The sequence below is a fragment of the Montipora capricornis genome, chromosome 1, assembly GCF_036669925.1.
Source record: "Montipora capricornis isolate CH-2021 chromosome 1, ASM3666992v2, whole genome shotgun sequence".
NCBI lineage: Eukaryota > Metazoa > Cnidaria > Anthozoa > Scleractinia > Acroporidae > Montipora > Montipora capricornis.
Genome location: NC_090883.1, coordinates 41,291,662 through 41,317,139, shown reverse-complemented (window position 1 = coordinate 41,317,139; position 25,478 = coordinate 41,291,662). Strand labels below are relative to the sequence as shown.

At 38.3% G+C, this 25,478-nt stretch overlaps 2 protein-coding genes across 8 annotated transcripts in view; both read right to left on the bottom strand.

Annotated features, from left to right (window-relative positions):
• LOC138044111 (homeobox even-skipped homolog protein 2-like) overlaps positions 1-25,478 on the bottom strand; it is a 69,871-nt gene that overhangs the window by 17,860 nt on the left and 26,533 nt on the right. For 5 of the 7 annotated variants that reach the window (XM_068890790.1, XM_068890775.1, XM_068890782.1 and 2 more), the window contains one exon: positions 11,184-11,269. The gene's annotated coding sequence lies outside the window, so the exon portion shown is untranslated. Of the gene's footprint in view, positions 1-2,903; positions 3,036-7,478; positions 7,497-11,183; positions 11,270-25,478 lie in introns of those variants that run through there. The other 2 variants (XM_068890766.1, XM_068890814.1) reach the window with 2 other exon arrangements.
• LOC138015019 (homeobox protein Hox-B4-like) lies at positions 16,927-24,077 on the bottom strand. The gene is made up of 3 exons (XM_068861917.1): positions 24,067-24,077; positions 23,138-23,508; positions 16,927-22,344 (listed from the first exon to the last, which is right to left on the bottom strand). Exons 1-3 carry the CDS (start codon positions 24,075-24,077, stop codon positions 22,016-22,018), a joined length of 711 nt encoding a protein of 236 aa, XP_068718018.1. The 3' UTR covers positions 16,927-22,015.

The window sequence follows — 25,478 nt, the reverse complement described above, 5'->3', positions numbered from 1 at the left end:
ACAGGAAAAGGGCAGAAAACGTTCCTGTTTACTTCCTCGGAAAAGGAACTCAAGAGTGGCCAATTTAGTTTAATGGCATTAACTTAGGAATGTTGAGTGCAGCATTATTTTTATGCCGAAATAAATACAGAAAAAAAAAACATGATACTTTTCCATCTTAATGTGTTTTTGAAAGATACAGGAGACTCAAATGTCTGGTAAAAGTACACTGAAGTAGCGTATATAATAAAAAGGAATGACTCGAGAAAACAAAATATTATGTCACACTTTTCCTTTTTTTACCGTAGAAGCGAAACTTGAATCACAAAGCATATACAAAGAATAAATTTCAACTCTTCCGTTAAAATGAAATAACAAGAGAAATTTCATGATGTGACACTTTCCCGTTATTTGCGGTAAAATATCAAAGCTTTTTTTCGGAGGTCGTAAACGTCTCTTTAAGGTACTTTAACGGTTCGTTAAGATCGTGACCTTCAAGACTTGACATGTAAAGAGAAATGACCCCCCTTGATGTTACATTAATTTACCCTTAAATTATTTGTTGTGTAAAATTACATGTCAGTGGAAGTTACAAATTATCAAAAAAGATTAAGTGTCGCTTATTTTTTCACACTTGCAAACATTGAACATGAGCACAAAATTACTATCTCGCAACAGTCTTATTAGATTTGTTACTACGTGGTTTCAAAAGCATTTAGTTTGATTCTGTTGTTCTTATGAGGGCTGGTGATGAAAAAGTTTTTAAAAAAATTGTCATTAAAATTTAGTCTTTCAATCTACTTCACACGTTCATTGGTACAGTGCACTATCCTGAAATAACATGACCTTTTCGCAAGTTTTTGGCTCACGGTTAAGCAGATTTCATTTAGAATATAGACTGGTCATGGTTATTTCTATGTACAGTGCCTCTACTATTTTCCTATGAATATGACGCCGCGTTTAGGATTTATGGAAAAACTTTGCTGAAGCTAAGGCTCAAGGTCCTCCTTTATGTGAAGTTCGTTTTCCAAAACTATAGTGACTTCTTTATTTTGTACCTGAACTGAAATGCTAGAAACTCACGACCAACAGCTTAATAGAACAAACCCAAGTTACAAAGCTCTGATTTGTTTTGATCGCTCGAGAAGAATTGAAAGAATGCAGCGCCAAGTTACGGGAGGCAGTGAGCTCGGACCACTATATTCGCGGAGTGGTTAGCCTGATGAAATAGGGTTTCTTGGCAGGAACTCACGGGTTCAAATCCCTGCCGCCAGACCAACCGTCGGGGTTCGGCTTAACATAACTGAGAAATGTTAAAAACAGCAACAAAAAATGCAAGGTGACACAGGCTAACACCAACTCGGTGTGGCCAACACATCAGGCATGCGCACAACCATTTCACCCGGTCAATTAAAAAAAAAGGAAAGAAAAAAAAAGGAAAGGAAAGGAACTTTATTTAAGTGTCTAATCTTCTAGCGCCGTAGAGCACTAATCGGGGACACTGTAAATTGAAATTAACAAGTTAACGCAAATCAAATCAAATTTTGGTTTTTGAGGAGAGGGGAAACCAGAGTACCCGGAGAAAACCTCTCAATAGACAGCTGTTTCGGCCTTGCTGGGCCTCATCAGCATGACGTAGCTAACACTGACACAAGGCGGGGGTTATGGGCACCCCTTTAAGTGGCAGCTTCACATGCTAGCCATGTGGTAAGCAAAAAGATCCCACACTGTTCAACCCCATTCGTCATTGTGATCGTGGGTTGGGGCACACCCTTGCAAATGCTATACCATCATCGTCATACACAGCACTGAGCAGACTCCCTGCATGGTAATTTAGTAGATCAGTTTCTGCACTAGGCCAGCTCCATCTGCATGTGGTGTCAGTGCAGTCTGTAATATGGGTAAAATTTTGTGAATGCATGTTAAATTTATATTTTTCTCCTGATAATACTGTGCATGATTTACAGTGCAGTAAACGAATGAAAAGTAGTAGGGACACAAAATAATGTTGAGTGAAAAATTTGGCCCCGAGGAAATCTAATAAACCACTTTTAAGGAAGGTACTTTTTCTCTTATGAATGGCATTTGAAAAATCAAGCAATCAAACAGTGAATTTTACATTTTTCAGTTTGAGGAATCTAGCATCTGCAGACTCATGCGTTCATCGCAACTTTCGCAAAGATTTCTTGTTGGAGAATCAACGTAGCTCTCATCGCGGAAACCACGTTTGAATCATAGACTAGTAAGACTACGCGATGTTGGCTTGCAGTTGACAGTTTCTGTTCAACACATTTTAATTTATATCGGTAAGGACGTAGTCAGCAGTGCGTTGATCTTCTAGTCATAGGAACTACCGGTCCGGCAAACAATCTTATCAGGATTTCTGGCTGTCGGAAACAGACGCAAGTGTATTCGTTTGTGTAGTAGGGGAGGCGTATTGGCGAGAGCCCGAGAGCCGTAACCAACAGGGGGTTAAGTTTATTAGTTCTCTGCCCTGTTCGGAAAGGTTTTTTCTTCCGCTATTCCAGTTTTTCCCTATCCTAAAAAACCAAGAACATCTGATTTGCACTCTCCCCAGGTTGTAGAGCACAGCTATGTCACTAAAAGGCTCAAATTAAGCAATTTGCTGCTTAAGTTATAGTTTTGAACCGCGCGTTTGCCTACCTTGTGTTGATCGAACCTTCACGTTGAGCTTAAAGTACGTCGTTTCGCAAAGACTACACAACCTGTAACTAGGAACCTTCCTTGATCACCAAAACGGATAAATGTTTGTTTAATTGTTCGCGACTATGCACAGTGGAGAGACTAAAACCAAATGAACTGTTTCTGTTACACCATATGATTCTTTTTTCGCGTAGAATGACATAACAACGCCCTTTTTCGATTAATTCTGTTTTAAAAAGGAAGCTAAAATAAACCTTTACCAATCTTCCTGAAAGTCTTGGGTGTTCCTCTTGCAATAAAAAACGTGACACTTTGTCTAATGGCAGGTGCACATTTGTTTCTATCATAGGCAGTGATTCAAGTGATGTGTGAGTGGAAGTTTCTCTTCCGCACTGTAGAAGGAACGTAAGACAGTTGAGATTAGAAAATAGAGGTTCTTTCAGCCATAACGCCAGCCCAATTTTAACCGATGGGTCGCAGAATAGGATCCAAGGACATTTGATAGAATTAGGACAACGCAGTCGTTTTGAAATGTTGCGCTAAACCTCACGCTCGGAATCTAGGCATCCTTATTGCACCAAGTTTATGTAACTGCTTTTAGAACAATGAATTTATTACGGCAGGTTCTTTAACGTGATCGTAGGAGCTCTCGTTGACAAAACGGAAGATAAAAAAATCAAGAAATCAGTGATCCACATATACACTACTGTATGGATGCAACAATAATTACTGAAGCTAGTGCATTATGTTAAAGCAAGAGAAACGCCTCATTTTCTTCAGTCATTGGCATTTTTAAGAGCATGATTTATGCAAGCGGTGTTAAGGGTGCTGCGTGTAAAAACTGATTTCCACCCTTGAACGCAAAAACCCCGTTTGGGGTTGTTTTAGAAGGCAACACGAGGGATGTGAAAAGATGAACCATTATTTCGCTACCATTATTTATCATTTTACAGATTTTTATGTTAGAAAATGTAGTACTGTAGGACCAAGACTGAAGAAAACGGATAGTAACGATACTCTTTTGCCAATCTTCGCCCAGTCAGCAACCTTACTTCCGTAACATGCAAAGCTGACCAAAAAGGCAGTATTTAAACAACTTCATAAGCATATGTCTGATAACAATCTTCATCCAGCACTGCAATGAGCGTACCGTAGAGATAACAGAACAGAGACCTCATTACTGTAAGATTTTAATGATATTTTTCTTAACATGGACAACCAGGAATTCACAATTCCAATACTTCTCGACCCCTAAGTGCGGCATTCGACACTATCGAGCATGACATCCTCCTAGCACGTCGGCCTTGGTAGTTTGTTCCCCCCTCCTGTTCTACTATAGTTTAAAGCTTACCTATCAGGCCGAAGCCAACGTGTCTCGATTAACGATGGAATGTCTCGCAAGTTTAACTTGCCTTTGCCTTTTATTATTTATGTTAGTGATCTCTTTAGTATTCTACAAAAGCATTACGTTAGATCTCATGCCTACGTGGATGACACTCAGCTTTATGTTTCTTTCAAAGCAGGATGCATGCATGGACTCGCAAGGTGACGCACTAAACACAATATCAAATTGTATCATCGAGATTCAAAGATGGATGAAAACGTTAGCAAACTACAAATGAACGATGGAAAAACAGAATTTATAGTTATCGGTACACGTCAGCAATTGTCCAAATAATCCATTGAACAGCTTACTGTTGGAAACTCATTAATTAGACCATCCTCATTTGTTAGAAATCTGGGAACTGTGTTTGACACTAATTTATCGTTAAATAAGCAGAAAATGGAAACCTGTAAATCGTCATTCTATTATTTGTACAATATTAGGAAAATTAGGAAGTTCTTGTCTCCCAAAACCTGTGCTACGTTAGTCCATGCTTTCGTCACCTCAGTGTCGCTAGGAACGTTTTGGTGAACACCTCCGAAGCATCAACAAAAATGCGCCTGGTTTCCCCGTCGCAGAGCATTTCAGTTCTAACGGACATACCGCTGCGGACGCGCTGGTCCGCGGGATCAAACTCTGCGATCGGAACAAACAGAGGAAGAGACATGAGATGCGTCTCATCTTTCGTCTCGGGACATGCCAGCCGCGCGGCCTCAATGCTGATTTTCAGTTCATTTGAAGTTCGCACGCGCGTGCACAACGCAACTTTCAAATTTTAAATCAAATACTAGGAAGCGTGGCTTAAAACATTAACGAACATTCCACTGATGAAGGGCACAGTCCCGAAACGTCTGGACATTTGTTAAGATTTTGGCACTTTCAGCAACATTCTCAACTTCTATTTTCTTATTGTAGTAACAATTGCCACGCAGCATGCGAAGTTTTTAACTTCTTTCATCTTATTGTAATTGCTTATATTACGGTTTACCTCTTACAGCGGTTTTCAACTAAGTGTCGAAAGCAATTAGCGAATAGGCCATTTCCGAGTTCATGTTTGCCTCCTCTTCGAAGCGAGTCTAAGTGCGAAGTTATTCTTATGGAAATTAGTTTTCATTCATATTTAAAGTAGAACTAATTACCATCACGAAAACGTCGCACTTAGACTCGCTTTGAAGAGGAGACAGGCATGAACTCGGAAATAGCCTATTGCTTTGGTTTTTTTGCATTACTTCACTCAGTGAGTGGTTCAAAGTTCTCGCCCCACTTTTACAACCAATCAGAAGTGAAACCAAAACCAATTGTTGCTCGCCCGTGCACATTTTCCCGCACCTTTTGTCGGCTACGTGTAATTACTCGAGTTTTGATTGGTTTACTGGATTGTCTCCGTCCTTTTTGATTGGCCAAATTCGTTATTTTGGTGTTGACTTTACGACCCTCGATTGTCAAATACTATCAAATACCCAAGCTACAACGTATACAGAACGCCGTCGCACGCTTAGCATCTTATGCCCCGTGGTTCTCACAAATCATTCCTCTAGCTGATCTACATTGGTTACCAGTGAGATACAGAACAATTTTTAAAATACTTGTTTTTACGTTAAAAGCCAATCAAATCTTTCACCTAGTTATTTATGTGAGTTAGTTACTGTTAAGAAACAGTCTAAATATAGTCTTAGGTCTAATAATAAGCACGTACTTGCCCTACCTCCTCCCAAGCTTCACTCTACGCTCGGTGCGGGATCATTTACCTATGCTGCACTTAAAGAGAACATTTTAAGGAAACTATTAGATGACACACTCTTTAGATCGAATGACGCTACAACACTGTATCACGTAACAGCAATGTTATGGTCCCGTATAAAACAACGATTTTTTTCAAACAAGATGTGGCCATTATTGCGATGTAATAACTGAGTTACCCTGGCAACGGGAAAGCCCAGCAAGAACACCCTATATTTTGGATTTAGTTGCTCATATCTCAAAAACGAACTCGGTGACAACCTTTTTTGGCTGAAAAGTGATTAGATGAAACTTTCGGAAAAGTTTTAAAAAATTCTGTCTTGCGGATTCAGAGCCACCTTAAAAAAAAAACACAGAATTAAGGTGGCTCTGAATCCGCTCAACAGCATTTTTTTAAACTTTGCAGAAAGTTTCATCTTGCCCTTCCGATTACTTTTCAGAGATAAAATGAGGGTCACCGAGTTCGTTTTTAAGATATAATCAACTAAAGACGAAATAAAGGGTGTTTTTACAGGGCTTGCCCGTTGCTACGGTGACATATAAGGTCGCAATAATGACTGTATCTTGTTCAGCAATAATTTGTGTTTTATTTGGTACCACAATATTGCTAATACATGATACAACGTTGTTGTGCCGATCCTTCTAATAAGAGCGTCACTTGGAAGCGTTGAAACTGGTTTAAGCCACCTTAATGCTGTTCTCCGTTTTAGAAATGTAATTAAGCGATAGAGGACATTTTCCGTGTTTCCATAGCCTCATCTAAACACTCGGGTGAGTTGGGAGAATCCAAGACAGATATACGAACCCGAGACGCAGTCGAGGGTTTGCATAACTGTTGAGAATACTCCCAACTCCCCCGACTGTTTAGATGAGGCTATGGAAACAAGGAAAAAAGTCCTCTATTGCTTTTATAAAATATTTTTCAAAGATAATTCGACAAATGTAGGAAACTGCTGGTTTTTTTTACATCTATTAGATTGAAACAGATTTTCTTGATACACGCTCATATTTCCTACCAGCCAATCGAAACGCACGTCTGACTACATAACCAATCGAAATTCGTGTGATGTCACAGCCGTGTTTCCATACTCTCATCTAAACACAGCTATTGACCAATGAGAGCGCGCGTACTAGAGCGAGTTTCAATTGATTGTCGTAAAACCAAAACCAAAGTAATTACTTTGGCCAATCAAAAAGGACGGAGACAATCCAGTAAACCAATCAAAACTCGAAGTAATTACACGTAGCCGACACAAAGCGCGGGGAAATGTGTACGCGCGAGCCACGATTGGTTTTGGTTTCACTTCTGATTGGTTGGAAATCTTGGCGCGAGAACTTTGAACCAATCACTGAGTGACGTAATCATAAACCAAAGTAATTATCTAATTACTTTCGACACTCAATTGAAAACCGCTCTATCGTAATTATTTTATAATTGTTATTAGTATTTATTATTACTATTAATGAGCAACTTCCAATAATCCCCAAGCATTGCCTTTTCGCAACAATTTCGTGTGAATTTTCTTGTAAAATTTTTCTTTTAGTTTGCGTGTAGAGAAGTTAAGAAGTAGATAATAAATAAAGAAATGTAAATGTATAAATAACTTATTCATTTCTGAAAGTTGATTTAGCAGGAGCCTCTGGTGGGTTGTTTTTTTTCTTCGTACGTAAACTTGTGTCTTATTTCTGATTTATGTAACCTGATTCTCACTTTTCACTTCTTGATCTCTAAGGCTTGGATTCATTGTTCTTACGTCCAACGTTAACTTGATTTTAAGAACTACTTAAAGAAACAAAAAACAACCAACAAACTGTTACAAAGATGAAAAGAGTTTGACAGTCACTTAGACATCAATTTTCTTTCCCAGATCATTCAGTCTATTGGTTTATTCAATTGCAATGCTATTATCTTTGACCACCTTTCGGTTTTTCTCCTTTTAAACCGAATCGGTTTCGTTTTCTTTCAGGTTCGTGTGAAGTCGTTGGCTCCTTTTGATACGAATCTTGTACAAATCGGATCAACACCACAGCCAGCGATTTTCAAGAACCTTAGTTAAAATGCAAACTATATTTTTCCGGTAACTGAAACCGCTAGAACACTGAATTTAGGAGTTAAGAGAAGAAGCAGCAGGGTTTTCGACAGTTTTGTAAAGTAGCGGACATATTTTTGAAAGCACCGGATGTGACATTTTATGGCGCCGCAAGGCGCGAGCTAGTCCTTTTCCGCGACTCCCTCTTACCTCGTCCTGAAAATGGGCCTGGAACCCAGGCGGGAAAAGAGAGAGTCCTTCGAGAGTCCTGTATTACATGCATGCGCATGCTCGGAACGAGCCAATCATATTGCATTAGATGCCAGGCTGGATTTGTAAATAAAGGGAACCTTGAAACTCCGACAAAAAATCGTATATGAAAATTACTGTGTCAGGAAATTATGCCTCGTTGTGACCAAACGAGGAGAAAAAACCCCGATCGCAGTGATGTTGGAAAATTATTGCCGAATAAACGTAACGACTCATTGAGAGGAGATCGCAATAAATCGATGCAAAGGCTGAACTAGTAAATAAAGCATAGGATTTCACTAAGCGACAAAACAGCTCGGAGTCAGAATTTCATATTATTCATTTGCAGTGCTTTACCTCTAACAATGAGTTTCAGGAGGAAAGTGCTTTTAATTAGCAACAATAAAAGCAAGATGACACACGCTTTTAAGTAGCATTTTTCATCCTTATTAATTAATATTAACGAACAAATTTTGACCGGAAAAATAAATTGTGACAACGTCCGAATAATCGATGTCGTTTAACTTTTTATCTACCTTATTACATGAAATTTTCGCGACACGTTAATTTCGCGATTTTGAGCTTCGTATATTTCGCGACACCTTAATTTCGCGATTTTGCGAAAATTTTGCATTTTGACTCACTTTAATTTCGCGTTTTTGAATGAGACACACTCAAGAAGCCAGTAAAAGAAGTGCTACCTGGAGTAGAGACGGAAAGCAGTAGCGATGGAGAGGACCATGCAGAACATTACCACAGAATAGCTCAAAATGATTGTGATAAACGTGTGTAATAAAGTCGCTGCTTTAGTTATTGACATAATGTGAGTCAATTAATTTTCGCGTCATGTTATTTTCGCGACATTTAATTTTCGCGTCACTTAAATTTCGCGATTTTTTTAAATGGCGAAATTCGCGAAATTAACGCGTCGCGAAAACTTCACGTAATAAGGTAACTTTATCAGGAATAACGCTCAGTTTTTCCGATATAAAAATCATTGCAGTCTCAACAGGCAGCTCTACATAAAACCTTAGCCATTTGGCCACGGCCACGGCTTGTAAGGAAAGAAAGATTTAATGGGAAGAGTGCTTGAAAAATTATTCTAATAAAAAATTAATAGTCTGAATAAATTACTCTACTCTAATAGACTTTTCGCTTGTACATTTTGTTTTCCCAATACAGGTCATGTGATAATACTCAGGAGATTTGGTCCTTTGTTTTGTTCATTAAAAGGAGTGCATGCAAGCATGAATATGTCTGTATGCACTCTTTTTGATGAACAAAACAAAGGATCAAACCTCCTGAGTATTATCACATGACCTGTATTGGGAAAATAAAATGTACAAGCGAAAAAGGTCTATTACTCCAAAAAAAAATATTCTGTTTGTCACCGGTGTTTGTGTATTATTCCTGATAAAACTGAGAGTATTTACAACATTTTTTTACCTGACTGTTGTACATTGGGTATCCAAACAATTTGTCCCCGATTTTGAAAAAAAATTGGTAGGCCTACACTCCTGAAACAATCACAGTTTCAATAATAACTGTGCAACTTTAATATATGTTCACTGGATCAGTGCAATTATCACATAACTAGATCGACAGTAGTAATGAACAATAAATAATGAAAAAAAAAACAAGAGTTCCAGCAGGAGATTTATTAGTCTTCGTTGAGAGATTTACATCCACGACCTACAGTATATATATTTGAAAGTTTCAAGGAGTCTCGGGAGAGCAATTAAATCAAAATTTGATATTTTTCTGCGCCAACATCATGCAGCTGTTCAGTTGGGTTTCAGGCACGAAATTCCATACTTTCGTATGTCATCCATGTGATCTTCCACGATTGGGACTCACGATAAGAAGGACTGATTTACGATTAACATCGGACTCGGATCGAAGAAAATCGCAAACATATTAAGGTGATTCCCTGGTTTTGCATTGCGCATTCCTACTGCGCACGATTTTTGCGTCATCAGCACGCGCACATGAGCGCGCGCGCGTACAAAACATAAGGGATTTCCCTCAAACTAAGCTCGATAGCGAGATAAAAGCTCCTTTTCTCTTAAACGAGCACGGTGACCCACACTTTTTATTTTATAAAGTCAATGAGAACAATATCCGCAATAACTGAGAAAAAATTTGGCAGAAATCTATAGCTACTTTTTTGGCAAATGAAATAAATGCTACAGATAGAGACGTAACGGGCCCAGCAGAGCAAGTCCAAATTATGTTTCCTTTAAAGGATAAAAATATCAATTAATAATGCAGGGTATTTGAAGCCATTTTTTCTGGGACGTAGATGAATAAGCAATCAAAGAAAGTCGAACTCTGTGTGATATAGCACGCCGCATTGAAAAATAATCGATCTTGTTTGTTGTGCACTGAGATAACCAAAAGTCACCTAAATAACCATATTTGTCAGCATCGTGGCATGAAAACAAGCACGGTGACCCCCTCTTTTTATTACCTTTTTAACATCTCCTTGTACTGTAATGTCATCATACCAAGTTTCATCGGAAATCTATGACGGGTTCTTTTACCCGGGAATCACCTTAAAGAAACAACCATGTAGCAAACAGACTTCCCAAATCTTGTTGCAGGTTTAACAACACCATCATTACCAGTAACGACTGCATGAATAGCTTGCAGTTGTTCCCCCTTAGGCACAAAGGTAAAGTGGCATTTCTTAAACGCGAAATCAATTGCCTCCAGAAACTTGGCGTTATGATTTCCTTTCACATTATCCCCATAAATTCAGTGTAAAGGCACTCAGAATAAACTATGCCCAAGTAAGGAATCTTTTTCCAAATATGGTTTTCCCCCCAGTTTTGGGGGAAAAAATGGTGTCATTCCGAGCATGCGCCTGCAAGTAATACAGGACTCTCTCTTTACCCGCCTGGGTTCCAGGCCCATTTTCAGGGCGGGGTAAGAGGGAGTCCCGGAACAGGACTAGGCGCGAGCTACCGTGAGGGGTATAAGGGCATACTCCCACAGGTAAATTTGAAAATAAAACACTCAGAAAGGCTGTTTCCAGTGTTTCTGCACCCCATGATTCAGATTCCCAGGCTGGAGTTCACTCAAATTCTCTTTAAAAAGTAAGTAAAAAAAATATAATAATAAAAAGTAAAACAAACCTCTCAAATATTGGCATCAACGCGACCGAACGTGGAATGGGAAACCATCGGACGAAACGTCCGGCCTCCGGCCTCAAACGAAAACCCTGAAACAGTGAAGAAAAACACTCAAGAACTTTCCTTTTTCATGCTGGTGTCGCGGGAAAAATGTAACCCATAAAGGAAAGAGAGCTCATCATCGCGAAAAACTGTTCTTCGAAAATTTTACATAAGTCGCACATTTTAAGCACTGTTTGAGAAAAGGAGTCCCTATGCTCTCTTTTTAATTATCGCTGTTTTCTATTAGGAAGCTAAATATTTCGAGCAAGAGCCGATACAACGTAGATTTGATTTTATAGGTGTACCATATTTCGGATGCCTAAACCAGCCTTCCTCAGGTACAGTGTACAATGTTTTGCAACACAAGGGGGGCAGTGACTGAAGTATTAGGCAATCTGACTAACAGGGGCGGATTTAGGGGGGGGCCGAGGCGGCCGCGGCCCCCCCTTTCAGTTCGTCGGAGATTTTTGTTTTGTCAAAATATACAATAATTTTATCATTTTGTAAGCAGTCTGTTGGAGCTTTTGATTTTTTTAGCTAAAGCGTGATTTTTCGCTAATAGTATGACCAAAGTTGTGCGAATAAACTTTCAACTTACAGGCGCTAATATTATCCTTTCGAAATGAGGAAGAAGACTGGATGCGAAATCCTTGTCTACAGTCAACCTATCTTACAGAGACTGTAACAACGTAAAATCTTAATGCCTATAATTATATATATTTTGTGACTTTGAAGCGAAGAGTCAATATAACCATAACTTATAATTTTATTCAATATGGAATCCTGATACATTACGTTCCAGATTGCACCAGAGTGCATGTAAGAGTACCCAAATTTTCAAAATTTTCTGGGGGGGCATGCCCCCAGACCCCCCTAGAAAGTAGCGCCTAAGGCGCTACTGAGGCGCGCTAACGCGCGCTGATTAGTATTCTTGTTCGGCCCCTACTTTCAAAAAATGCTGGATCCGCCCCTGACTAATCCCTTAATCCTTTTATTAAATTAACAGCGGCCAGGAGGTATGAATTAATAGGTAACATGCAGGAGCAATAATTAAATTATGTTCAATTAAGTATTTTCAGTTTCTTTGCTTCATTCTGAAATTATGTGAACACCTGTTGCGTTGCACGAAAACGCATGTACATGTAACCATTTAAAAACTAACCGGTTTTTTAAAAACAGCCTGTTTTTATTAAACGTTTGTATTCACCTAAACTCAGTTTAACAGATCATTGTGCTAATCCAATTTTTATTTCTACTTTTCACTTTTTACTTTTTACATCAGCTGCACGTGTGTTTATGAAGCAAATGGAATTTTGGGTAAAATCACGAGGAGACTTATTTGGAAGTAAAAGCAACTGTGGAAGAAAAAAGAAATCTGATTTTTGAATGGTATCTTTTTCAATGTTTGGAGCAAATTTTAAGGATTGCTTTAGGTCTGGCCTGCGTATGCTTCCCCCCAAAAAGGTTCCAAACCAAATTTTACCAATTTCCACTCACAGTGCTACAGTTGACGGGGAGGAAGATTGCCCTGATGTTATGTCGTAAATTCGCACAATTTCAACACATGTATAGTATTTTGTAAAGCGTATATTCTTAATTTACTTACGCTCTCTTAAATACTTATTCTTTAATTTGAGTGTTTGTATGTGTCATTGTATTTTATACAACCCCTCAATTAGCTAAGCTATGTGTGAGTTGTGTGTATTGCATATTTTCCACAAAGATAAAAAGAGATATGTGTACTACTAATACAGTCAGGATTTAGCAACCCTAAGCAATACTGCTACAAGCACCTGTAACTTAATTATTTAACAGCAATGTTATGTGACCATATTCCATTCAGCCCCACTTGTTCACAGGCAAGACAACCAGTTATGAACAGAACTAAATTTCTATCGCCGTAACTGAAAATCTTTCCCAGATAACACCCGACCTCTAACGTTTCTTAACACTCATACAAATGCACTAGGTAGGCATATGAAGCCGAGAAAATTTTGAATCAGTTAAAGCTTCTTTAGATATTATTTGCTTATATTTTACATTTCTTTGGGAAATTCAAAACCAAAGTTCATTTTCTGTCACAACACATGGGTAATAAGGGGAATCGTCGTTCATTACTGACACCAATTAAATTAACCTTCTCGCCGGATATTAACTTCAATTTGTTAGAGTTTACATTTACTCTGCAACAAAGAGAGTTTATTTTGTTACGTTGTCGTTCTAAAGATAAATTATAATTGAACTGAAATGAATTGAAACCTGGCGTCGAATACTAAATTATCCTGTGGATAAGGTTATCCTACCTTCGAAGAAATGGTTTTTACTCGGTTGGATATTTTAAAACAAAAGTATTGGAGATCTATTTTACACGAGCATATATGTTATTATGATAGCCTGTTGGCAAGCTATAACTCAACAGTAAGGAGAGGAATGCCTTTATCTTTGCAGTTATCTATCTTTGAATAAAAGACCTTTATTTACCCAACATTCTTGAGGTTTAAATAGTTGTCTTTTTTAATAAGTGTCATCACTTCACGATATCGCGACCCCGTGAAGATTACAGCTTAATCTCATCTAAAGGTGTTTAGTATTCTCGGATTTCCTCCCGAGTCAATTTTCCATCAACAAGTAACTTTATGTAGTATTCCAAAACAACAATTCTCATTCCATTTTTATGCACTGATATAATCTGCTCACATTTTAATTTTCCAAAACATCATCATTAAAATCCTCATGAGTAAAATAAAAGGTTACTGTCTCAAAAGTAATCCTATTTGTTGATTCCTCTAAATGTAATGCATTGCGACTGTGACTTGAGCGATATTATCGTGAGCTTATCCATGTGACCTTAAAGCACAGTTGTTTAATTTTTTTCTGGTGGAAGCAATATCCTGACAAATTCCTTCCCTGCTTAAAGGTATCTTCTTTGTATTGAACTTTTCCTTTCACCGTTGCGTATGTTTAGACTAGACTGCGACAGAAAAGCCTGCAATTCGTACATGGGCAGTGAAACTCTGCGGGAAGTTTGATAATCATATCAGCATTTATTTTAGCGCTATGGAAGATAATTATTTTTCTATTTTCGCATCCTTGGCACATTGTTAACACTATCTAAAACAACAATCTCAGTTTCCATTCCAAGAGCCGGGTACTTGAGTTAACGCGTAAATTCAGTAAAGGTGTATAAAGTAGTGGAGCAATTTCGTGTTTTAGTTGGGAATTGATCGGCTGGATTCTTGCTTGTGTCTAAACTACGTTTGACCTTTATCTCCCTATTATGGTTTCAAGCTCTTATCGGGAGCTTTGTCAGGAAATACTGTCTCGATATTCAATTAGTGTCAACGGCTCTTATCACTTGAATCCGCCTTGCATTGATCATAGGGACTTTTGATCACGGCAAGCAGGATGAGGCCACGATATGGATGCCTTTTTATATGTTTCCAGCCCATCTCCTCAAAGATATAGGTTGTCTTTAAACAGTTAAACTATAAAAAGTACTTAATGCATCAGAAGCGCCCATCACTGGTCACGATAACGGTACGTACATATGAGTTAGTTTATAATGCTAAAAGAGTTACCTTTTGATACTTGATCAAGTAAACATGTCTTCAAACCGACAACATTTGAAGTTCAAACAGATCGAATATTCTCGACCCTTCACACTAAAATCAGTTAATTCAACCCAGGGGCAACTAAGTTTTTTCAAGGTCGTCGTGAATCATTGATTGTTCCCTGCGAGTTAGTTCAACATCAGGATAACGGACGGATAGACTGCCAGAAACACTTGAGTGAGCACATTCCAGCTTAGTTGCCGATACAGAAGTCTTGAATACTCACATATCTGCATTTCGTATGTACCTTGAGCCGTGTTTGATAGAGGGACAACCTTTTCTAACAAATTTACCGACCGCAAGACTCTTGTGTGCTTCAAAAATAACAAAGGTGAAAATGGGTGTGCCGCCTAAGACATTGCATACCTTGGTTTTCAAAGCTCTCTGGAAACTATTGGCACACCCGCAACACTAAAAATCATTGTTTCTCTTGGCCATATTTAGATCTTGAAGATGATTTTATTCTCAATCACCATATCTTGCCAACAAGACTTATGATTTATTTAAGTCGTTGTATGGGCGATTTTAAAGTGTAAACTCATTTAAGTATAAAATAAACTTTCCATTTACGATAAATTCAACAAGCCAAACGTTCCAAATTTCGAGTATCCAAATGAGATTTTCGAAGGTTGATTTTGGTTCGGCCATAGTTTGTATCCCATTTAGGAAGTGTCCCTCAGTTTCGCCTCTAAGCCAAGAATTCCTCCTAGTAAGTCTCACAGCTGAACTAAAAATACTTTAGAGCAGCTTTGAGAAGCAAGGATGAACTTTTTGCCAAGCATTCTCATGCATTCAAAACTGCATACTCAGGCAGTGACCCGAGCTACCACTAAGAAACAATAAATTTACTCAAAATTATTTTATTGCGGATCTTGTGGGTCTTGAGAGTTTCCACAACACTTAAATCAAATTACAATTTCCTGTCCTTGGTTTGCGAGCATGTCTACTCTTATAAACATGCGTGCTTGCCCCATGCAACAACAGACGATCATACACTCGTTGGTCAGATGTTCACAATCATGATAGTTATCAGATCTATCAACGAAAACAGCTCCAAACAATGTCTTGTGCATAACTCAAACCATACGCCTATCTTTCAGGTTTAATCCACCTTTTGTAAGGCCGGCTGGAAATCATAAATGCGACGATTTAAAGACGGTTCACTTTGAGTTGTGCGGACCTATGTGTTTACACTGATTACCCTCGATTTTCACTGATACTATTAACAAGAGGTGAGCTAACCCTAATTATAAAACTTACCTGAAACAGAACTGTTTCTCTAACTATATATATGTATATACCGAAAGGTCATAATATTTCGAAAGGGAATATCAGTTTTCTTAAGACTCCTTCTGTGATTCTCAAGTATTGGCCCTGACTTTTGAAGACTAGAAAAAAGGGCTGCTCAGTTGAGTTGATCAATTAACTGCAACGACCTTTCGCATAATAGTAAGTCGTTAAGGTATCTCGTATTCAATCATAAGAAATCGTGGGCAGGCCACCCGTAATGTATCGTTCATACTGGATTTTTTTTTATCTCTACCTGAAATGACGACGGTCGTCAGTTGTGGATTTCCTTTGGCAAGTTCTACTTTTAATCAATAACCGAACAATCTAAATCTAAGCTTTCCTTTTAAAACGCTTTGCATCATGCGAAATGATTTGTTTTAGATAAACAATTCAGAATTAATAAAAAGTTACTCATAATCACTCTGTTTTTTGCACTGAGCGATCGAACTTTCTCCCTCTTTCGTTGCAGGTGTGTTTTTAACTTCATTCTTTGCGGAACCGGAAAATTCAACATACGTTCAAAGAACTGTCTGGATCCGTCACTGCACGAAAGTTTCAATGCCGGATTCTTCATTATTTTGAGTGTCTGTGAAGTGACTGACGATTTTTGAGTTCATGAATGAATTCAACTAAGACGCAGGAACTACATTCAGGGTGTTAAAGTAAGACTGGCATTAGTCAACTGAACTAAAAAAATATGGATAGTAAAGTCAGGTCAGCAGAATCCAGCCCACCATCAAAACTACTCCAAAAAGTAAACCCAGAACACATCTGATTTATTAGTTTGTTACGCATCACCTACGCCTTCATCGCAAATTAAGTTTTCTACTTTATCAATTTAATCCATTCTGGAAGATATACATATTTTTTGCTCTTGACCAAACTGGATCGTATTCCTGAAAAAAAAAAAAAAAACACTATACTTCGTGATTCAGTTTTTAGTTACCACATACAAGTTTAATCAGGTCTATTTGATTGAATGGCGTAATTCTTCTTGCAAACCCAGTTTACCATAAAGCTGTCAGATTGTCAGAAGCGTTCACAAAATGTGCAATTTCCGCCGACCATGTCCGAACCTTAAATGATTAAAGGCATTTTAACAGAGTTCCGAAAGTGTGTCGAGGTTAATAAGAAAACAAAGGAGTCGAAATTCTTTACAAATCAAGTCAGCATCCCATCTTCTTTTTCGTTTAATCTTTGTGCATACTACTGTTGATACTATTACGTCATATTATATTTCCTAGTGTATTGGTTCATGGAAGTGTGTCTTCAAAATCGGCCATGTTTTTCCTTGGTCCTCAGCTTGGCAAAGTCTTTTGAAAAACTGCTCATTTCATTTTATAACATCCGCTTTGCGGTCCTTAGTGACAGTGAATTGTTTTGAAATCTTAGATTTTTGACGCACCACACAAGGCTTAACCGAATTTCAGCGCAAATGTCTCCGTGGTTACCAGAATAGTTACGCGTTATCTCCTTATTTGGGTCGAAAGGGGTCGTGTGTTTTCACCACGTGACCTACATTGACACCTCAATGAAGTAGTGTAATTAATTAGGTATTTATTAGATTAATCTGAAGAACTCGAGACAACAAGGAGCCAAAATATTTCCGTCATGTGTATACAGAGGTTAGGGTATTTTCCGGCTTTTGGTTGGTCAGCAAAAAGTAGACTTAAAGATAACTCAAGAGAAAACCTTTTTTTCTTTGAAGTCTTTAGCTATTTGTTCGTGGTAAGTCTCTTCGATTGCATTTTAAGAGTGGCATCAGTAGTACAGCAGGAAATGTAGTTTCTTTGCTCTCACCAAGACGTGGCTTTCCATCAGTTTTTGTCCTTGCCGCAATGAGTTAGATTTTTCTATCGATTGATTGCGTTCTCAAAATATCAAAATAATGCACAGGAAATAAGAGATAAGCGGGGAAAATCCTGTTTGAAGCATCATTAGTACTCCACTTATCAGTGAGGTCTGTCGGAAGGAGAAACCAACATACCAACACTCTGTATCATCCAAATGTTTGGAAATAAAAAAAATGTTTGTAAGTTTAGAAGCAAGCTGCTCTTTTCGAGCGTAAAACAGCATATTATCACAGGTAGCCACATTTGCAAAAAAAAAATTCGAGCATTGGATTTAGCAAGATCTTAGTCCGTGTTTAACAAAACCAACTGAACAACCTACAAATGCAATTGGCGCCTGCTGGTAAAATTTACACATTTTATGGAGGCGACAAATGTGACTTCGTCTGACATAGATGAAAAATAGGTGTCAGCCCATGCACGATTGGTAAGGTTTTACTCATCAACACTTTGTTACTGATGGGGTGAAATGGCGCCCAGCAACAACAGTATCCTCAGTGGCTTACAAATAGTATGAACTTCGAGCGATGTGCCAATTCTGTTCCATACACCAAATCTTACGCGACCAAATTTTCAGCTGTCACGAAATTTGTTGAACTAAATTAAAATACAAACCGCGTGTTCTTCTTCTAATGTACTCGTTATGTAAGTGTTCTCGCTGCCGTGATCTTAAAGTTCAACGGAAAGCTAACAGGTCAGCTTTTTTCACCGAATTATTACTGTTAACCAAAGCAATTACAACATACTTATTCTACTTCCATCACATGGGCAAAAAAGGGCTTTTTAAAACCGTCAGAGACTTTGCGTTCATCTCCTAACAGGAAAGCTCTCGCCTGTCAAAGGGGTCGCCAAATTCAAGCCGCGATAAATACAATTCCATTAGTTTTTTGATTAACTGTCGCTAGAGTGATTTATGAATTCCTCGGTTTTCTTTTATGATGAGGTTCGTTTAACTACTGTCTGGCTTATCTCGTCGAACAGAATGCTATGGTGCGCTTCTTGATCAAGTCCTCTACATTGTTTACGTCTAGAAATATACATCTTTGTAACCACAAAAATGGCACCTATGCTTTAGTAAACTTTGTTTGAGTTTCTGTTCAATTGCCGAGGGAAACCTTGAGAGCAGAGCAAATCGTTATTTTGACTTGAAAACATGGTCGGGAACCACGTGCAGGTGTATGTTCAAATTATGAAAAGTCAAGTTCATGATACTAAGTAAATTTTGATTCATTGTGTCACCAATTCAGCCCCAACTAGTTTTTTTTCCGGATTTAACCTAGGTTTGAATTTGTGGACGCAGGTTTTTAAGGGTTAAAGGTTTTTAGTGTTTTCCTGCTTTTCTGAGCAAAGTTTGTAAGTGCAGTGCATCCCTGTTTTGCTCGGTATACGACATAGTAGCTTTAGGACTGTTAAGTAAAAGGCAGATACAGTAAGTCTAATTCAGAGTCGATGGTCTCCTTCGTATCCCAAGTAATGGACTGAATTCGTAATCAACCCATCGTCCAACACAGTCATGCAGACTTCATGTGACTGAGTGGATAAATAAAACCATCCTCCTATGTTCTGTAAAACTGAAGCACGCTCCAGAAACTTTAAGCATTCGATAACTGATCTATAAGTATAATTGCGGTTAGCAATTCAGTCTCGGAGCTACAATTGTAGAACGGTTGCTTAACACTGAGGAGCTATGACATCAAACCTTCGACTTCAAAAAAGAATTGGAACGCTGATCTCTCGGAAAGACAAATACGTGAACTTACTTGATCTGCTTTTTTAAAACTTCATTTCAGATGTTTAGCTTTTGCATTTTTCTCTACAATGGAATCTTATTAGAAGAAACGATAATTTCGTGGCGAATCCTACTGAACAGATTTACTCTCACAACAATATTCACTATCATTTGCTTCCACCCTTTGACCTCGGAATCGAATATTCCTTTCAGCTTAAACACGTTTAATACTCTACTTCAAGTTCCTTCTTACACAAAGAAAAACAATGATTTGGTCATAAACAAAAGTGTGAGAACATTTTTCCTTGAGGATAATATTGCTTGACAAAGTAAGCAAAACCGTGGGATATTTAGGTCCGACGTTGTTTTGAAACTAGAGAATCGACACTTTCAGATCTTTTGGGAAAATATGTTTCGGACAACCCGACAGCTTATTCACCAAGATCAAATCCTTGAATTTGTCGTCAACTATTTCAAGTTGCTTAACAGTAGTTAGAAGTACGTAAAGTATCATAATATTATCACAAAGGTTAGCATTGCGCAGTAAAAAACGCAGTTTGATGAAACCTTGACAGCAACAATGATTTACGACCTGTTTACAAAAAAATAGAATCATCCTGAGCATTTAAGAAATACGGTCATTACAGAATTTACGGCAAATCAAGTATTTTAGCTAGATTGGGCCCCTCTAAACAAACATCCATGTATCTTTAACTGAGAGTTAACTGTGCAAATAGCTCCATTACATGCGAGGGGACGTTTAGTAGTTTCATATTTTTGTGGTAACTGGTTATGTAAGAAATTACAAATACTGGCTTAGTAACTTGGTTTTCCTTCTTGAAGTTTACAAGCTGGTAATTAAAGACCCTTTAATGTTTCTTATTATTTTCTGAACATCGGCGAAAAGGAGCACGCTTTAGAACGTGTTTACTTCAAGAATCCAATGACTCTTTCTTTTTTGGAACTAGACAAGATGGCTGCCTTTTGATTTCAGTGATTTATTAGCAGTGTCACGTTCCAGACAAGCGTCTTTTTTTACCTTAAAAGTATCCAGTCCAACAAATAAAGAATTTGATTTGGATGATTTATTGTAAAATCTATGAGGAAATAGCGTTTCAGGGATTGGCGTATATGGCCGCAAAAGCAAGTGTCATCGACAAAGCAAAATTAGACCCGCCATCGAATCGCCGTTTTAGAGTTTGCTCCTTGCGTCTTCCCTGGTAGAAGTTTCTGTTACATTTAAAGAGGTCATAATTTACTGAATAAAATCTTACTTACAACTAATCGTCTTTGGAGGAAAGGAGGATGCATGAAGTGGCATTTTACGGCGGGAGTGATTTTGGCGTTCGTTCTCACTGAAGATTACGGACATCGAATAATTCTTTTCCGCACTTAATTTAATTTTAGTTTTAGCTGGAGATAGAGACCTACGTGCTAATCAAGTGAAGATTTAAGACACGTATGCAATAAAAAAAGGATATCAGACACTGCTTCTTGCATACAGATTGTTACAAATAGAAGCATAAATACCTTCGCTTGATTACGCTTTGGGTATAGATGAAATAGAATAGGTAAAGCAAAAATTTAATGTTTCTTTATTTATGAACGAAGGAGTATGTTTCCCATTCCAACGTAACAAGAATACAGTTCAAATCACAACTGTATTCGCCCATCACAACTGATGACGATCGTTGAATGATCGAAACATATCTTGTTTTACATTGAAAGTGGTCATTCATTTCTTAAAGCTTAAGAAGACTTGTAAGGGGAGGGAGTGGTGTATTGAAACGCCACCAACAAGATACTCGAGTAAAGGTGTAATCTTCTTCCTAAACTATAACCATAAAGGAGACCTATGGGGTGATTTGCTATAATTACAATAAAACTTCAATTTGACATGACTCTTGTGCAAGGGTTTATTAACACGAGACGATGGAATATAGGTACATATAAGAACAAAAACTATGTTCAATAAATAACGTTCTGATTTGGAACTCTAGCTGGGCACAAGAGCAGATCGTAACAAATTTCACACCTTCAACGAAGAAAAGGAAATTTGGTGTCGATTGGCTTTTTTAGAAGGATTAACAGCGGATTAGAATCGCGAGAAAGAGCGGAAAGGCAGTTATCTGCTCTAACAAGAGTTCCTTCGATTAAATAACGCTTTCACTGTGTACATCACTGTACATGACAATTTACTGACATACCGCAATGTCCTTGGAAAGTTTGGTCAAACCCTTAGCATTTAGACCGCCAGTCCTTGAGGCTGTTTAAATAATTCCGCAACGCGCACTACAAGTAAAGGTTTTTCGTTTAGCGCGAAGGTTGTTGCGGAACTGGTGGAGAATGGCAGAGCGGAGAAGAGCAACCCACGTGGTGTGGGCCATGATCGTGCGATTCTTGCACGTCACCAAACTGTTCCTTGCCTTCTCCCAATGAATCGTTCAGTTTTTCGTCTTTCTTCCATTTCATGCGGCGGTTTTGAAACCAAATCTTAACTTGTCGTTCCGAAAGACCAAGTGTCTTGGCGATCTCGTTTCTTCTCGAACTGCATAGGTACTTGTTAAAGTGAAACTCTTTCTCCAGCTCTAAAAGCTGTTTGTTCGTATAACTTGTTCTATGGCGTTTCCCTTGCCTCTGCCCTGTTTGTATGTAAAAGAAAATTGAATGTCATACAAGAGGACAACGCTTCCATTTCTTTCTATGAGCGTCTGTGCTTAGGAAAACGTGTTAGAACTACATTTGGATAAGAACAATGGTAGCAGCGAGACGAACTGATTTGAGAAATAGCAATTACATACAGTAGTTAGCTCTTACTTTGTGACTTGTTATCCACGCCGCTACTTGACAGAAATGGGCAAAAGTTCAACTTGGATCTTAGTTTTCGTGGTTAGGGGATTACACTTCACTTGCTTCAAATCTCATGATGGACTTTGGGTAACAAGGTTCGTCTCTTATTGATACACTTTTCCCAAAGCATTAAAATCTTTCTCATCATTGGGAAACGTTTCATTGAGCAACTTATGTTAGTGAGATGCTTCCAAAATCTCTAAACCGCACCAAACTTCCTATAGTACAAAAAACATGATCTTTTGTTGACCGAGTTTCCCTTCACATGCCAAACTATGCGTTATTTAAGAGTCCTATTCCATTAATCATTGCAGAAGACAAGCCACTCGTTTAACCCTCCGCCCTTTTGACAGACAAAGATACAAAGGGATAACAGGCAAACCAAACCAAATTAAAAATATTCTCGAAAATGTCACTCATGTTTGCAACCTAAACCACTGAGAGTTTGAGGAGGAACTAAGTGAAAAGGGGGATTAGCTTCCAGATGACTTTCAACGAGCAAAGGTTTGAGATGCCGTAGCACGCTAAGTAGTTACGGAAAATTGCTGTCCCACCATGAGGAGGGTTATCAAAAAGGTGACATACCAAATCCAAACGCTGCTTTTCCGCCTTTCTTTGATTTCATCCATGGATAGATGGGCTGGAGAAGATAATCTGGAATCGGCGTTGTGTGATGAGACGTAGCAGCCGGTCTTGAATCTGTATTGTTAAGAGTTTGTCGTGCTTGCGGAGCACTGAGATTTTGGTGTGTCAGTCTTCGGGTTGAAACGTCGAAAAAGGGAAAATAATTCCCTGTCAAACTGATTTGACGCTCACATGTCGAGGACAGCTGCGAAGTGTATTGCTGTGCATAAATCTCTGCAGAGTTCGGATAAAAAGCTGGATGAGCCATGTTTGTCGAATATGATTTATTTGGCCCTGACATCTTAACCCTTTCATGAAATATGACAAATCGACTGCCGTAGGGAGACTAACAGTATTTCACGTGACCACTTTCGACCAATCATGGTAAAGATGCGGCTCTGAGTTCATGACCTTATCTTTTTTACGTTGTGCTTTTGTTGAGTACCTCAAGTGAGATTCAAAATGAAACATGCTGATCTAGTTATAAATATAAATTATTCAACGATAATCGGCCTTAAAGGCAACATAGCCTTGCGTGCACTGAATGCCGGTACGCACCAGCTGCGTTGTACGGGATATCCCGTGTTCGTTTCGGGCCCCGTTTCATGATGGTATTTCAGTTAAACGTTTTGTGATATGATTCTCAGACGAAACCTCAAGAAGCGCGAACAAATATTCTGATAACTTGCAATGAATCTCCCGCGCGATTGAGCTAGAAATCTACGTCAGCCTTTCTTAAAAGACTCGCCCAGGCGGAAAAGAACGCCCTAGGGCAGCGTGCCGCTAAGTGCTCTTCAATTTCAGCACATAGCAGAAACGGGATCTTTTATCGCACCAAGAAGAGTGGTGCCCCTTTGGCGCCTGTAACGCTCAGCTTATGTGGCACTAACCATTGACCCATGATTAATAGCCTGCCAAGTGTTCTCGGCTTTCTGGGCGGAAGCAAGCATTTTGCGTGCTCAAGACTCTAACCATGAACAAAATTTAAAATTAGGCTAAAAATTAAAGACAACCGTCTACAGACGGAATGAGTGAGATTAGACATAGACACTGCATGTCAGTGATAGTCTTGTCCAATGAAGGATTTTTTGATAGTTGAACTTCCATCATGGATTGGACAATTTCTAGATGCTCACAAGCCACTCCTCGCGATAGAAAACGAGGGACGTCGGGACCTCGAGGTATTTACAAATCGGAGAAGCGTGGAAGAAGAAGAAGACGTTTATTCATTGCTGTAAATCTCAACGAATAACAACTTTCAGATCAGGTAGTAGCAAGTAAAATTAAGCATTTGTAAGAATTATAGACACTCCCTTTACGCCTTATTTGCCCACATAAATAATATTTATTTGACTCTTTTAACGGTCTTTGATTTATCGTAACTTGTTTCTTAATGTGAGAGAGATTCGGCTTGCTGTTTACTCGTAAATAGATGGACAATCATTAAGGCACTTTTATTCACACCTTCCAAGATCTCCATTGTATTCGTTTTGATGTAAGTGAAAAAAAAAACAAAAACAAAAACAATCAAGTGATTTAATTCGAGAAACGAAAAAGTTTATAATGTTTTCGAATTATATACATCAATAAAACGCGTGCTTTGAAGTATATATTTTAAAGTATATATTCCCATACTGAACTTTTGTATCACTGACACTGTTTGTGTTAACTTACTTGTCAGACGATTGGTCTCGACATTGATTAATAGCCCACTAACAAGAAACCGAACCGAGTGTTTATTTATTAAATTAGCAAATTGTTAAAGCGATTGTCTCCTCTCGCAAATGTCATTGATTTGTACGTCATATAAGACACTTTGTTCTTTTTCAACAAGTTTCCGTAGCACGAAATACCAATTTTTGTCTGCATCATCCATAGCATTTTTCAGTTTTCCAGTTTTTGAGATTTTATGTGGACATCTTTTTGTTTTCAATTTTTTCATGCGAACCATCTCTGGCCTGCAGGACATCTGGCAAATATTATATTAGACCTGGCAATATTCACTTACTATCAGAGTTTGGTCTGTTACACTAAAACTTTATGCTTTTCTCTCAAATAGATTACATTTACTTACTTTCAATTAGTGTCGGCACCAACACGGAAACACATGGAATTTGCCCACTTTACATTAGCATGTATTTCATCGTCAGCCGAGTTAATGGAACGAGAAAAACGCAAATTACAAAAGTTGACGAAAACTTTATTACCGAGTAATTTCAACAATTGCATAAGGCTTTACATGTTTAGTGTGTAATTTTTCCGACAATGGAAATCTTTATTGTAATTTTCTCTTTCGGGGAGG